Source organism: Ceratotherium simum, chromosome 6 (assembly GCF_057802395.1).
Source record: "Ceratotherium simum simum isolate JZ-2026a chromosome 6, ASM5780239v1, whole genome shotgun sequence".
NCBI lineage: Eukaryota > Metazoa > Chordata > Mammalia > Perissodactyla > Rhinocerotidae > Ceratotherium > Ceratotherium simum.
In genome coordinates, this window is record NC_141905.1 from 24,390,121 (window position 1) to 24,404,974 (window position 14,854).

A 14,854-nucleotide genomic window follows, 5' to 3' on the forward strand; every position below is an offset into this window, starting at 1 on the left:
TGATACATACTGCCATCTCATCATCAGACCCCATTCAAGTTTTTCCCGTTGTCACAATAGTGTCTTCAATAGGAAAAGTCTCCCGTTCAGAATGAAGCATTGCATATAGTTGTCGCGTCTCTTCGGTCTCCTTCAATCTGGAACAGTTCCTCAGGCTTTGACCTGCATGACCTTGATGCTTTGGAGGATTACAGGCCAGTTGTGTTGTAGGCTGTCCTTCACTGTGGATCTGTCTGATCCTCATGGTTTGGTCCATTTATGCATCTTAGGCAGGACTATCACAGAAGTGATGCTGCCTTCTTCTCGTTGCATCCTATTCATTGGGACTCGGTTTGATATGACCAGATACGATGCCATTCACTTCGATCACTTGACTAAGGTGGTGTCTCCAGGCTTCTCTCCTGTAAAGTTATCTGTTTTGCCTTTGCTCATCCATCTGTCTCTATGTGGACTCACGATTTCCTGTTCTGTTCTGTGGGTTATAATCCATAATGGCCAGTGGGAGCCCCTTCAAGCTTGCTTATCCCTCTTTTTGATGTGTCCTCCTCACTCTTTGAGCACTTCCTTGCTCTCTGGCACAAGAAGATGTTCCAGGCTCATTTTATGATTTTCCTGCCCTAGCCCTGGAAATCAGCCATTTCTCTAAGGAGTCCTCCTTCCTTTTAGTGGGGAATGGTACTTAGAAGCAAGATCTGAGTGCTGAGTGTGCTCAGAGCTACTGGGGTGTTACTGCTCCCTGGTCCTCTCAGTGGACAGAGTAGGCAGTGTCTGAGTACACACCCCACACACACCGACACACACACATCTCTATATCCGTGTCTCTCTCTCCCTCCCTCTTATATATCTGTATCTAAATCTTGAATATGTACTATATATTGAAACCCATGAGTTCACACTAACACTTCCGGTTCCAATCCAATACTAGTATAGCACTGGCTTTGTTCTAGTCCCCCCCACCCCCTTTTTTTTGGTGAGGCAGACTGGCCTTGAGTTAACATCTGTTGCCGATCTTCCTCTTTTTGCTTGAGGAAGAGTAGCCCTGAGCTAACATCTGTGCCCATCTTCCTCTATTTTGTATGTGGGATGCCGCCACATCATGGCTTGATGAGCAGTGCGTAGGTCTGCGCTTGGATCCGAACCTGCAAACCCTGGGCTGCCGAAGAGGAGTGTGCTGACCTTAACCACTGTGCCACTGGGCCAGCCCCCACTTTCTGTTTTTGTAACCCCTTTTTACAGCAGTGAGGAACCTGGTTCCTAATATTCTTACTCTGTTTACTTGGTCAGCCTGCCTGTGTACCTGCCTCCTATCCCACTGCAGCCCCCTTCCCCATGCCATCCTCTTCCCACCCTTTGTGGGCCCTCCTGCTCCATGCCTTCCCTCCCTCAGGCTTCACCTCTGCACTGCCCCTCCTCGTCCCTGCAAGTCTGATGCCTGCTCGGTGGCGCCACTCGCAGACTGCAGCCCTCTGTCCTGCTCTGCTTCACCTGATGGCTGTGAAGTTAAATTGTTCAGAAAGGGGAAGGCATGGCTTTCTTTTTGATTTTGTACTGTTGTTTTTTTATTGCAAAATTAATATGCATTTTGTAACATAATAAAAGAATCAAACACTACAGACATTTTAAAAATAAAAAGTAGAATTCTTTCTGTAGTCTCACTCCACAGAAACAACTACCATGAGGGCACTATCAGTGAAAAGTTTGAGATTTTTATCTGTGCACATAGAACCCTTTATATCTTATTAATTTATTTCACAAAATGGAATCATACCACTCATTTTGTTGCTAACATTGTTTTTTGCTGAATACATCATGTGCATATTTCTATCTCAGTACAAATTCACTTCCTTGTTTTTAACTGCTGCAGAGTATTGAGTTACATAGAATCACCATAATTGATTTAACCAGTCTCCTGATCCTTGGGCTATTTTCCCATTATAAACTATGCTCTATTGAAAAATTTGCATCTGTTGTTTATTTTCTTTCTCTGATATTTATTGAGGTCTTATGTGGAATACCCAGTGCAGGTTCAGGGAGGGACCCTAAGATGGATATACCTGGAGATATCTGATGTCTTTTTCATGAGCCCTCTGATTAGGGGACTTGGTTGTGTGGGGTCAGGTCTGGGGGCGGGAGGTGGTAGGCCTTGACCGAGCCTTGGTAATGGAAAGGGTTCCTGGATAGGGAGGGAAGTCCTGGCCAGGGCAGGGAGTCCAGCTGGGGGCAGAAAGCCCTGCAGTACAGCGGGAGGAGGGGAGAGAGGGGAGGGGGGAGGGGACTCCATCGCTGACCTGCTGCCTGATCTCAGAGAAGCTGCTTCAACACCGCCCCCCCCCCCCAAATCTCTTTAACAGTTCGGTTCTAGAACTGAGGTGGGCGGTGCTCTGGGAGCATTGCTTTAGGATGAAATGAGATACCAAGGAGAAAGTGCTGTATCATTAGTACCATGTTGAATGCATTGAATTTCCCCTGCAGAGACCCTTCCTCCTGCATGTCCACAGAGCTTCCTAGAGCAGTTAGGACTGTGGGTTTTCAGTTGTTTAGAGGCAAACCATTTTTATCTCCAAAAAAAACCCTTTGGAGAAACCCAGTGTGTGAAGCAGCCAAGGATGAGCTGCTGTGTTGAAGCAGGGCGCGTGGAGGCTGCCCCAGCTGAGGGCTTGCTCCCCTTTTCTGCATGGGGCTGTGAGTGGTGGCCGCCCCCATCTGAAGGCAGGCGCCCCTCCTCGTCTTCACCCTCCCCCCACTTTGTTTCCTTGCTCATTTGTTTGTTAACATGTTTTTCACCCTGGTCTAAACTTGGCTCACTTAACCTTTTGCCTTGGGGTTAGTTTAGATTTTATTTTTCTTTGAGGAATTCATAATTTCAAAAGTGTTTGTGGTTTCATCTTAGGTAAGGGAACTCCCACAGCCTGGCTAGAAAGTGGCAGAAGGGAGCTTCCGCGGTGGAGCAGAGTTGGTCCCTCTGGGTGCCCTGGCAGTTGAAAGATCCTGCATATAGAGCAGTGGCACCTTGTGCCTGCACGTGTGAAGCGTTCAGTACGTGGTTGCTGTCATTATCGTCTTTATTCTAGTCCCGTCAAGGCTGAATTAAAATCAGCCCTCGTTGAGGATGTGGAGTAGTCACAGCCCTCATACACTGCTGGTGGGAGTGTAAATGGTGCAGTCACTGGAAAACAGTCTGGCAGTTCCTCAGATTGTTAAACATTGTACCAGATGACCCAGCAGTTCCACTCCTAGGTTTATACCCAAGAGAATTGAAAACGTATATCCACACAAAAACTTCTCATGTGAACGTTCTTAGCGGCATTATTCATAACAGCCAAAAAGTGGGAATAACCCACATGTCCATCAACTGATGAATGGACGAATAAAATGTGGTATGTTCCATACGATAGAATATTATTCAGCGTAAAAAGGAATGAAGTACTGATACCTGCTACAATGAGGATGAACCTTGGAAACATTATGCTAAGTGAAAGAAGCCAGACACAAAAGACCATGTATTATATGATTCCATTTATGTGAAATGTCCAGAACAGGGAAATCCATAGAGACAGAAAGATGAGTGGTTGCCTGGGGCAGGGGGGATGGGAGGGTGGAGAGGGACTGCTCATGGGTACAGATGTTTTTTGTGGTGATGCAAATGTTCTGGAATTAGATAGTGGTGGTTGCTGCACAACCTTGTGGATTCACAACCTTGTGAATATACCAAAAACCACTGAATTGTGCACTGTAAAGGTTGAATTGTATGGTATGTGAATTATATCTCAAAACAAAGACTCTAGTTATCCCCTTGTCATAAAAAAAAAGTCTTCTCTCATTAGGCATAAAGTTTCATTGCCTCCCATTCTCTGGCTTTCCTTAAGACTTGCACAGCTTGTACAAACATCCAGACTAAGATTAACCCCTCCCACCCCCCCTTCCTGTTCTCCCTGCAAATGACACAGGAAGCTTTTCTCCCCCACCCCACCATCCCATTCCTTGTCTCCTTTCTTTTCCTACAGCTGTGACCCTTTGAGGGGGTAGTTTATTACAGTGGTCAATGAGTTTCCCCAATTCTGTTCAGCTGGACTGGTTCAAGTGCCACCTTGGGATCCCACTGAGAGAGGAGGCCCAGCTGCTGCGGGGGGCGGGGGGCATGAGGGTGCATCTCTGAGCTGCCAGGGCCACCTGCTTTCCCGGGCCAGGGCCTTCTCACCTTCCCCAGGTCTGGGGTAGGTGCCCAGGCTGTGGACAGCTCAGGTCTTGGGTAGGCCAGCAGCAGAGGAAGCAGGAGACACGGGGGTGGCTGCAGGTTTCGTCCCCACAGGGCCTGAGGGCAAAGGTTGACCTGGTTGGACAAGGCCGGTTTTGTTGCCTGGTTCCTCCCACGCCTTGTTAACTTGAAGAGGCCCTTGCAGGGTAAATGGTGCTGTTTGACTTGAATGTTTGCTTGAGGGATTTGTGGGGCTCCCCAGCCCTCTGCATGATTTATCTCCGAGCAAATGAGGCAGCCCTGGGTGGGAGGGGCGCCTGGGCCTGGGGCCTGGGCCTCTCCCACTGGAGAGCAACAGACAGGTGGTTTGCGTGTGTCTGTGTGTGGGGAGGGTTGTAGCATGGCGATTCCATCTCCGGGGTACCTCAGTCAGAATGCACTATCTGGATTCTTCTGGGTTGTGTCAGAAATGCCCGAGAGATCCTGGGCCAAGATTGCCAAGCCTTGGTTGGGGGAGCACTGTAGAGGGTGTTTTTGCATCTTCTTTCTTTACTACAATAATGCATATTCTTTGGTTAAAAAAGAAAAAAACTTCAAACAACAGTGAAGTCACCCACCCCCACGCCAGCCCAGTGTTACTCCCTAGAGATGACTGACCTCTGGCCCACTTGGGATGTAGCTTTGTAGACATTGTTTAATGTCAGACTTAATACACAAAGTTTTATTTTTATTTTCTGCCACCTGCCTTGTTTTTTTTCACTCTGCAATATGTCATGAGTCTTATATTTTCTGTTCATTTGCAACATCCAACAAGATATCTCATAGTTTAGCTGTCAGTAATTTTTTAACCTCATTCTGTGTGTTGAGAAGCTTGGTTGTCTGTCTACCTATTTTCCTATTACAAATAATTTTTTGGTGGGCATACTTAACGTATATCCTTATGTTCCTTTGTGGATGTTTTCTAAGGTTTAATTCTTAAGAGGTACAATTGCTGGGTTCAAAGCAATGCTTTTCTTTTTTTATAGGTTCTGCCAATTTATTTGGGAAACTTATGAGGTCCCAGGAGACTTTTCTCTCCTCCTTCTGGCCTTGTCCCCTGTCTTTAAATATACTTTTGTCTTTGGTGATTTGTGAAAGTTGACTTCTTTTCCCAGGTATCTCAGGAAGGAGGTCTTAGTCTCTGAAGGGCATGCCTCACGGAGAAGCCCAGAGAGGACGAGTGTTTCCAGCAAGTGTGGAGGAGAGATGAGGGCAGCTCTCTGGTTGGCCTCCCTGCGGGGAGCAGCTCGGGCCCTGGCCGTCTTGCTGTGTGGATGGACTAGGCCCTGGCTTTGTGCCTTCCTTGGGCCACTTACACCGCCTCTTCACAGGCCAGAGGGGAGTCATCTCTAAAGACTGCTGCCTGCCTGAGACGAGAATTTACTGCCTTTCTCATTTTAGAATTCTGGGCCAAATTTAAATATTCTCTCTCTCACTTGGACTTTCATTAGCCTTAGCTGGGAAGCTAAACATTTGACTGTGTGTGTATGTGTAACTATCTACGAAGTACATAATCTTCTAATGATAAAAAGGAAAAATTCTAGACTAATAGGATGGTTTTTCAAATCCTCTGGACCTAACTCTAGAGAGTTAAATTTCCCAGACGTCGTCAGAGGCTTTTGATTACATAAGCACAGGCATGATTCTGCTTGTAGAAAAAAATTGAGAAGTGTTGGGGGCCTGTGAGCCTCTTTGGATATCTGGATGCTGTCCTGTAGGAAAGGATTATTCTGTGTGACCCTAGGGCTAGAATGAGGAGGAGAGGTTGGGAGTTGAGGAAGGTGGATTTCAGCTCATAATAAGCAAGAGCTTTTCGTACAGAATTTTCACCTGTGGAATGGGTGGAGCCATGGCCAAAACAGCACGGGGTAGCAGCGTCATCTCCCCAGGGTCCGTTCTGACCCAGGATCCCATCATGTTATCAGAGCTGGATTGAGCATCAGAAAGGATCCCTGGGTCTGCTCTGGTTTTTTCCCTGACCGACCCCATTTCACTGGGAACTTGTGACCCATCCTGGCAGCCGGTCACTCTGCCCTGAATTGTCTCTGGGTTGTCGTGCTGGCCCTACTCCCAGCTCCCACCATTAGGGCATTTTGGGGACTATTTCCCAATGAAGAAAGGCCAAGCCATGGTGTAAACTCCAGATTCTGTTGTAGACCGGTGAAGGTGGGCTCTGCTGGGCCAAGGCCCCCAACAAGGTCTTTGTTTGCATCATTTTAAGGCCACGTTTAAAATTTGTTGCTTAATAAAACTTAGAAGGCGGGACAACAGCAGAGCGTTTGGCTGGTCTACCCAGAGCTGCCACCTTGTGGGAGACTCAGAGAATGGCAGCAGTGCCTTGTTCTGCAATAAACCGCTCGACTCCTTTGGAGCCAGTGGGGTTCTCACCTGGCTTAGGGGATGTTTAGAGAGTAAAACATTGGAGGTGGTTTTTAATTGGACTGTCTGAGGTACTGCCCCCGAGTCAGGGCAATCCAGTGTAGAAGCTGGACCTTTTCCAGACGTGCATAGAGGGCGCTGGTTGCCCCAGGTCAGGAGAGCTCTGTGTGTCCTGGGTGTGAGTGGTCACACGTCCTGTGGGATGCCCTTCCCACCTCTCAGTGGTGGGCACAGCATCAGTTGGCGTCCTCGGGTCCTCCAGCCCCCATCGACTGCACCTGGATGAAGTCAGGTGTCCTCAGTTTGTCCATCACTTAGGAGCCCAGTTCTCATTTGTGTCCTGATTTATGGAAAAGAATCATGTTATATCTCTATCTCACACCATACACAAAAATAGACTCCAAGTCGTTTAAAGGTTTAAATGTGAAAAGTAAAACTAACACTTTTTAGAAAAAATAATAGACTATCTTTGTGATCTCAGAGTAGCAAGGAAAGAACTACTTAAATGAAACAACCAAAGCGCAAGCTATAAAGGAAATGATGGGTAGATTTTACTATATTAAAATGTGAAACTTCAGTTTAACAAAAGACACTGCAAGAAAATTTAAAAGCCACATATTGGGAGAAGATATTTGTTTTTTTTTTTTTTTTTTTAAAGATTTTATTTATTTATTTTTCCCCAAAGCCCCAGTAGATAGTTGTGTGTCATAGCTGCGCATCCTTCTAGTTGCTGTATGTGGGACGCGGCCTCAGCATGGCCGGAGAAGCAGCGCGTCGGTGCGAGCCCGGGATCCGAACCCGGGTCACCAGCAGTGGAGCGCGCTCACTTAACCACCAAGCCACGGGGCCGGCCCTGAGAAGATATTTGTAATAAATATAAATAGGAAAGGATTAGTACCTGGAATTTAAAAATAAGTCCTACAGAAAGAAGGGAAGAGAGAGAGAAAAGGGCAGGTGGGGAAGGAGGGAGGGAAGGAAAGTCAAAAGCTATGGACAGGAGATCCGTAGAAGAGAAAATGTGTACAGTCAGTAAACCTAAGGAGAGCTGCTCCATCTTTCTAGTAATCGGGAATGCAAGTTAAAAAGATCTTATTTTTTGTCTATGAGATTGGCAATACTTGAAAACAATCTGACCATTTCACAATAGCCAGGAGGTAGAAACAACCCAAGTGTCCTTCAGCGAATGAATGGATAAACAAAATGTGGTACATGATACAATGGAGTATTAAAAAAGGAAGGAAATCCTGTCTCGTACTGCAGCATGGATGAACCTGGAGGACATTGTGCTAAATGAAATGACAGTCACCAAAAGATAAATACCATGTGATTCCATTTATGTGAGGTATGTAGAGGAGTCAGATCAGAGAAGCAGAAAGTGGAAGGGTGGTTGCCATGGGCTGGGGAGGGGGAATGGGGAGTTGTTAATGGAAGACTTTCAGTTTTGCAAGATGGAAAAGTTCTGGAGATTGGTTGCACAGCAGTGTGAATATATGTAACACTACTGAAATGTACACTTAAATATGTTAAAAATGGTGAAGACAGTTTTATGTTATGTGTATTTTACCACAATTCAAAATTAAAAGAATAATCTGACGGTATGAAATCTTGGTGAGGATGTGTTGATGACAGTAACTCTCAGAACTCCTGCCCACGGCTGGTGGGATATAAACGGGTACAAGCACTTTGGAGAGCAATTTCATACTGTCCAGTACATGTGAAAGAGTCCATCCACATCCCGCCACTTAGCCACTCTGCTTCTAGGTGTCCCCTAGAGAAGACTCTCCCAGGTGTGGAGAGGAGTGGTGGACAGCAGTGTTCCCAGCAGTGTTATTTGTAACAGCGAAAACACAGAGACAGGGTCGATGTCCATCCATCGGAAAAAGGAGAAGGTGTGGCATATCCACACAGTGACATACTACCTGCGTCACTTGACTAAATCTCAGAAGCAGCATTGATGAAAAAGACGTACATATAGCGTGATACCTTTAGAAATTTTTGTAAAATACATAAATAGTGTGAATACAATATTTTGCATGCAGATGGATGGCAGCAAATTTAGGGAAGCGATTAATTCTGGAGGGGACGGGAGGTGTGCTGGATAAGAGAAGGGTATATTGGGGGCTTTAGCAACACATGTAATGTTTTATTTCTTTGAAGAGCAATCTGAGACGTGATGAGATATTAAGAACTTAAGTGGTGGGTACTTAAAATTTTGTTACGTCATCTGCTATGCTTCTCTGTGTTTGAAGATATTCTTTTTTTTTTTTTTTTAAAGACTTTAAATGAGAGAGTGGGGCTCAGTGGTTTTCTGACTTTCTCAGTGTGCCGTCAGGATCTGCAACAGTGAAGCATTTTTACAAAACAGTGAAGATTTTAATTGCCTGAGGAACCTATGCCGCTTTTTTAAATGAGTTGCATATTTTGGTGTCCTTGCAAGATTTCCTTTGAAGGAAAGAGTTTTGCTTTAAAAAAAAAAAGAAAGAAAGAAAAGGAAAAGGAAAAAGACTGAAAGCCCCGAATAAGGTGATTTCTGATGCCCTTCCTGTCCAGTAGTCTGCAGTCCTAGGAGCTAATGCTTCAGTCTTAGAGGAACAACTCACTTGCTCTGTCTCTATGAATCTGATTTTTAAATTAGCTCTTCTTTGGCTTTTCGTGTTAATCGTATTTATTGATGGCTAACCCCCTCTTCCAAGGGGAATATTCAACAGCCCTGGGTTCTGGTTCTCTGGGCTGCAAAGATCTTCTGATAACTCACGGTCCAGGCTGAATGAGCCAGGTGGTTCCTGGACTGTGGGAGCTGGAACGGCTAAGCAAGCTTTTCTGGTTCAGTCCTATTATTGAGGAATAAGGAAACTGAAACCCAGAGATGTGGAGTGACCCACCCAAGGGCCCAGATCCCCTGAGGTGCTTAGCAGAAGTCAGCAGGCCCCTGACAACCTCTTAACTCAGCTTGTTTTTTATTCTCTAGAACAGTACCCCGAGTGAACTTAGTTCCTGTAATTCAGAGTAGAACGCTTTCTTGCTTAAAACCCTTCCACGGTTCCCGTTCCACTCAGGAGGCAGTCTCCACTGTGAGCCTTGGTGCTGTGCCCACTTCTCCAGCCTCCTTTTGAACCCACTCCTCCTCATTCACTGGGCTCCAGTCACTCTGCCCTGCCTTTCTCTTTGTGCCAGAACATGGCTGGTGGTTCCTGTCCCAGGGCCTTTGCACCTGCTCTCCCCTCTGCCGGGTGTGCTCTGGGCTGCTGCCCTTCATTTGCATCCAAGCTTAGAAGTCAGCTACTCAGAGAACCTCTTCAGGCGTGAGCCTCTCTTACAGCCTTCTACTCTATTTTCCTGATAGCCCTTATTATGCTCTGAAGTTCTTTTATTTGGTTGCTCTCCCTCTCTACCGCCTACTTGTCTCTCTCTGTCTATGTATGTTGTATCCTCCTATCAGGATAAAAGGTCCACAAGTCTCTGTGTGTCCTGTCATCTAGCATCACCAGCATCTAGAACAGTACTAGGATGTGTTAGGGACTTGTGCTGGAGGTCTTCAACACCACCCCCAAGTTTGGTGATTTGTTAGGGGGACTCACAAGGCTCAGCATATAATCATACTCACAGCTAAAATTTATTTCAGTGAAAGGGCACAAAGCAAAGTCAGCAAAGGGAAGAGGAGTGTGGGGTGAAGTCCAGAGGAGACCAGGTGGAAGTTTCCACGTGTCCTCCCCTGTGGTATCACACAAGACGCTTAGATCCCCAGCATGAATCATGACAACACGCAGGAAGTGTCTTTGCCAGAGAAGCCCATGAGATACTCCCTGCCCAGGGTTTCTCCTGGGGGCTGGCCACGTGGGCTCCCTCTGCCTAGCATGTCCTGAATTTCCAGACTCCCAGAAGGAAGCAGGTGCTCAGCCTAAGCCACACCGTTGCTCAGTCCGGGCCCTGGGAGCCCGTCTTATCACTTTGGGAAGTTTTATATCAGTGTAGGGAACTGTTTGCCATTCAGGTTCCCAGACACCACCGAGGGTCAATTTGGAAACAGGCCCTTCTAAGGATAGAAGTGTCAGGCCTGCTTTGACAACGCTTTTCTGCACACTCCTTAAGAAATATGTGTGAGTGAGTGAATCGACCGAGTGTGACTGCAGGGCCTGTGGAATCAGACCTGAGGCTCCCGAAGGCCAGAGGGTGTGGCCTCCCCTCCCTTATCAACAGTCCATCCGCCAGACAGATGGAGGTGAGAGTGATGAGTCTGTCCTTCCTCCTACCCTCAGAGCCTTGGTAAGTGTGACCCTCTGGTCCCCAGGTGTTGAAGCACAACGGGTCATCAGAAATTCTCAACAAGCTGTACGACACGGCCCTGGACAAGCTGGAGGTGGTTAAGAAGGACTATGATGCCCTGCGGAAGCGGTACAGCGAGAAAGTCGCCATCCACAGCTCGGACCTGAGCCGCCTGGAGCAGCTGGAGGAGGAGAACCAGCGCCTGCTGAAGCAGACGGAAATGCTGACCCAGCAGAGGGACACGGCCATCCAGCTGCAGCACCAGTGCGCTCTCTCCTTGAGGAGGTAGGAGCTGAGGCTGTGGTGGGCGGGAGCAGAGCCAGCCTGTCTCAGGCTCAGAGAATCACCAGAGGCCCAAACGGATCTTCCCTGCCCTGGGGCCACTCTCCCTTGTGGGCTTGTAGGTATCTGCAAGGCTCCCAACCATTTCAGGGGTGGGGAGGGTAAAAACAGCACAAGGGATTTTGCCTTTTCTGTCAAAAAATACTTATCTCCAAGAAACATTTTCTTGACACTCAGTGTGTCTTGGGAGTTGTGCTTTCTCCCATCTGAACAACTCTGGTGTGTTCTGACCACCCTGTTTCTTAGGTCCCCCCGCGAGCCTCTCCCCTTTGTCAGTCACCCACCTAGCAAATAGGAAAGTTAATTGTCCTAGGCATTGTTTCTTCTAAAATTTCATTTTTTTTTTAATAATTTTATTTATTTATTTTTTCCCCCAAAGCCCCAGTAGATAGTTGTATGTCATAGCTGCACATCCTTCTAGTTGCTGTATGTGGGATGCGGCCTCAGCATGGCCGGAGAAGTGGTGTGTCGGTGCACGCCCGGGATCCGAACCCGGGCCACCAGTAGCAGAGCACGTGCACTTAACCGCTAAGCCACGGGGCCGGCCCTAAAATTTCATTTTTTATTAAGGTGTACAACCTGTAGGGATGTGACTGCTGCCCTCAAACAGTGTTTTATAACGTACATTCCTGTGAGACACCAGTTCTCTGGAGCGTTCATCGGTTTCATATGAAAAGTGTTTTCTGGATATAAAATGGTTTGGAACTTGCTGGGTTGCACACAGACAGGGGTCTGCCTTGTGAGGCTTCTTAGAGCCTTCACTCGGATGCCGCGCCCTGGCCTTTCCAAGAGGGGGACACAGAATGCAGCGTTTCCTAAGCGTAAGCAGCAGAGAACACAGTTTTAATGGAGCTCCGTGCAGGACTGATGTTCTAAGGAACACCCTTTTCAGAAACGCTGCTCTAGAGCTGCAGGCTCTCGTTTGCAGGGTTGCCTGCGTGGAAGGTGCCTCCTGGCCTGGAAGGAGCTGGGTGCTCTCACACTAGCCTGGTGACTTAGGGCCAGTCGCCTGCGTTTTAAGGCCTTGTCCTCTCCATCTGTAAATAAGGTGGTCGGACTAAAAGATTGTTAAAGCCACTTTATCTCTCATATGCTGTGATTCTAATACTGTTTTGTTTTACTTTTTTTAATAATGTAGCTTGACTGTGGAAGAAATACCCCGTTATTTCTAGTAGAGCAAGGGCATGAAGTCCTCAGTTCAACTCTGGTAGTTGTAAAAGGCTGAGAAAAACTCCAGGTCCAGGGGAAGTGGAACTCGGTGACTTTTCTCTCTCTGGGGCGCAGAGAACGACCTCACTTGAAACTTCATGCTTGAGTGTCCAGCACAGCGGAGCTGACCGGGCAGGTCCCCACCCCCGTGTCCTGGCTGCCTTTGTCCCCCAGGTTCGAGGCGATCCACCATGAGCTGAACAAGGCCACGGCCCAGAACAAGGACCTGCAGTGGGAGATGGAGCTGCTGCAGTCGGAGCTGACGGAGCTGAGGACCACCCAGGCGAAAACTGCCAAGGAGTCGGAGAAGTATAAGGAGGAGCGGGACGCGGTGTACAGCGAGTACAAGCTGATCATGAGCGAGCGCGACCAGGTCATCTCGGAGCTGGACAAGCTGCAGACCGAGGTGGAGCTGGCCGAGTCCAAGCTCAAGAGCAGCACGTCTGAGAAGAAGGCGGCCAGCGAGGAGATGGAGGTGTTGCGACAGGTGGGCAGCCGGGCGGCCGGCTTCCCAGGTCTGGGGAAGCGGCGAGCGGGGAAGGGCTGCAGAGCCCCTGGTGTCCCAACCAGCAGCCTCCTCCTGATTCTGAGCCAAGAGCATCTCGTCTTAGGCCTGCGTGCTGCCAGGGTTATTGGACACTGCCCGGCTGACTGCTGAGCTCACGCTCAGGGCCCAGCTCCAGTCTGGGCTACTGGGGACGCATGGGGAGGTCCAGCTGTGGCCCCGGGCATCTGAGCTTACAGTGCAGGAAGAAAGTCAGATGACGTGCACAGACACACGTGTGCCCCACACACGGACACTGTCATGCCCAAACCTGTGGTTCAGTGATTGTAGATCAGTCTTTTGTTTATTTGTTTTTGTGAGGAAGATTAGCCCTGAGCTAATATCTGATGCCAATCCTTCTCTTTTTGCTGAGGAAGATTGGCCCTGGGCTAACATCCATGCCCACCTTCTTCTACTTTACATGGGACGTCGCCACTACATGGCTTGACAAGCAGTGCATCGGTGCACGCACAGGATCCGAACCTGTGAACCCGGGGCTGCCGAAGTGGAGTGCGCGCACTTAACCACTACGCCACCAGGCCAGTCCCTGTAGATCAGTCTTGTGCTGAAAGTCAGCTGACACCTCAAGGACTTGCTCATTAAGAAGCAAGACCCCAAGGCCAAGTTCCCAAAGCCGTAGATACCTTTGGCCTTATGAGTCTGGAAGAGCACCCTCAGGGGTTCTTTTCCTCCAACATCTGAGGAGTCTGCTCTTTAAAGGGGCAGTCAGGCCCCTGCTGTGAAAGTGGTATATGAGGCTGAGCCTGAGGCCCTTCTAAAGCCTTGCTCTCTGGGGACATGTCTCCAGGGTCAGGAGGACTGGGTTCAGTGGCATTCGAAATGGGCCACCCAGCTTGACTCCTGAGTGATCAGTGTGGATTCTCTGCGTCTTTCCTACCTCGGCCTCATCCCTGACACTTCTCACCCCCAAGTCCAGGTGGGCCCTGCTGGGGCTTGGAGGGGCCCATGGACTCCCCCTATTTGAGATTCCCTTCCATCCTGTTGGTCAGTGTTGTGGCCCTGTTAAGAGCTGTGAACTTGATCAGAGCAGACTTTTTTCCCCATTGAATTAGTTCTCTATTTATGCCTCTCCATTCTGCTTTTCTGTGAAGGTCAGTTAGAATGCAGGCTTTAAAATTGGTCTGTGAGAAGCAAAAAGCAAGGTATTAAAGGTCAGACAAATGGACGAGGGATGGCGATGAGCGTTGAGTTGTTGCAGCCAGAGCCCTCTGGACTGAGCATGAGGTGGGGCATCACCCGAGGGGCGGCCGGGGCCTTATGAGTCTTTCTGCGGGCAGTGATGCCTCGTTATGCCCAGGCAGTGCTAGGAGCTGGGAATGCAAGGGACACGAGCCCTGTGCTTAGAGAGTGGACCTCCTCAGTCATGTGACCTCTTACCTCTCCTGAGCCTCTCTGGGCCTCGGTTTCCTCACCTTCCAACTGAAAATGAGAACATCTCCTCACAGAGTGGTTGTGACAATTAAATGATTTAATATTGAAAAAACACTTAGGAATGATTTGAGTCTTTATTATTAAGATTATTGTTATGCCCATCTGAAGCTTAATACCCTGTTAGGATTAGGGCGAACCCTATGAAATTGTTTTTGTAGGCAAAATTGGGCCAAATAATGGTAATTTCAAAGGGAGTGAGACTTCTCCAGACCATCAAGATGAAAGGTATTGTGAAAAGGAATGTTTACTCTGACGAAATTTTTGAAAGACCCTGATGAAGGAATTGTCAATAAGCAAAGATAATATGTTAGAACTTGGTAATTGTCCTAGAGAAACCATCACCTCGTGTTCACATTCTGGTATCTGAGAGCTTGGGAAAAATGTTAGGAAATCTGTTGGGAAAAGTGTTGACATCAAATAAGGAAAACAAA

At 47.9% G+C, this 14,854-nt stretch overlaps 1 protein-coding gene across 4 annotated transcripts in view; it reads left to right on the forward strand.

Annotated features, from left to right (window-relative positions):
- The window catches only part of DLG5 (discs large MAGUK scaffold protein 5), a 136,247-nt gene that overhangs the window by 68,671 nt on the left and 52,722 nt on the right, over positions 1-14,854 (forward strand). For all 4 annotated transcript variants that reach the window (XR_015552452.1, XM_087431989.1, XM_087431990.1 and 1 more), the window contains exons 6-7: positions 10,902-11,161; positions 12,602-12,914. Coding sequence is in view for 3 of the 4 variants with exons in the window: in XM_087431989.1 (XP_087288115.1) it covers positions 10,902-11,161; positions 12,602-12,914 (573 nt within the window). In the remaining variant the exon portion in view is untranslated. The remainder of the gene's footprint in view (positions 1-10,901; positions 11,162-12,601; positions 12,915-14,854) is intronic.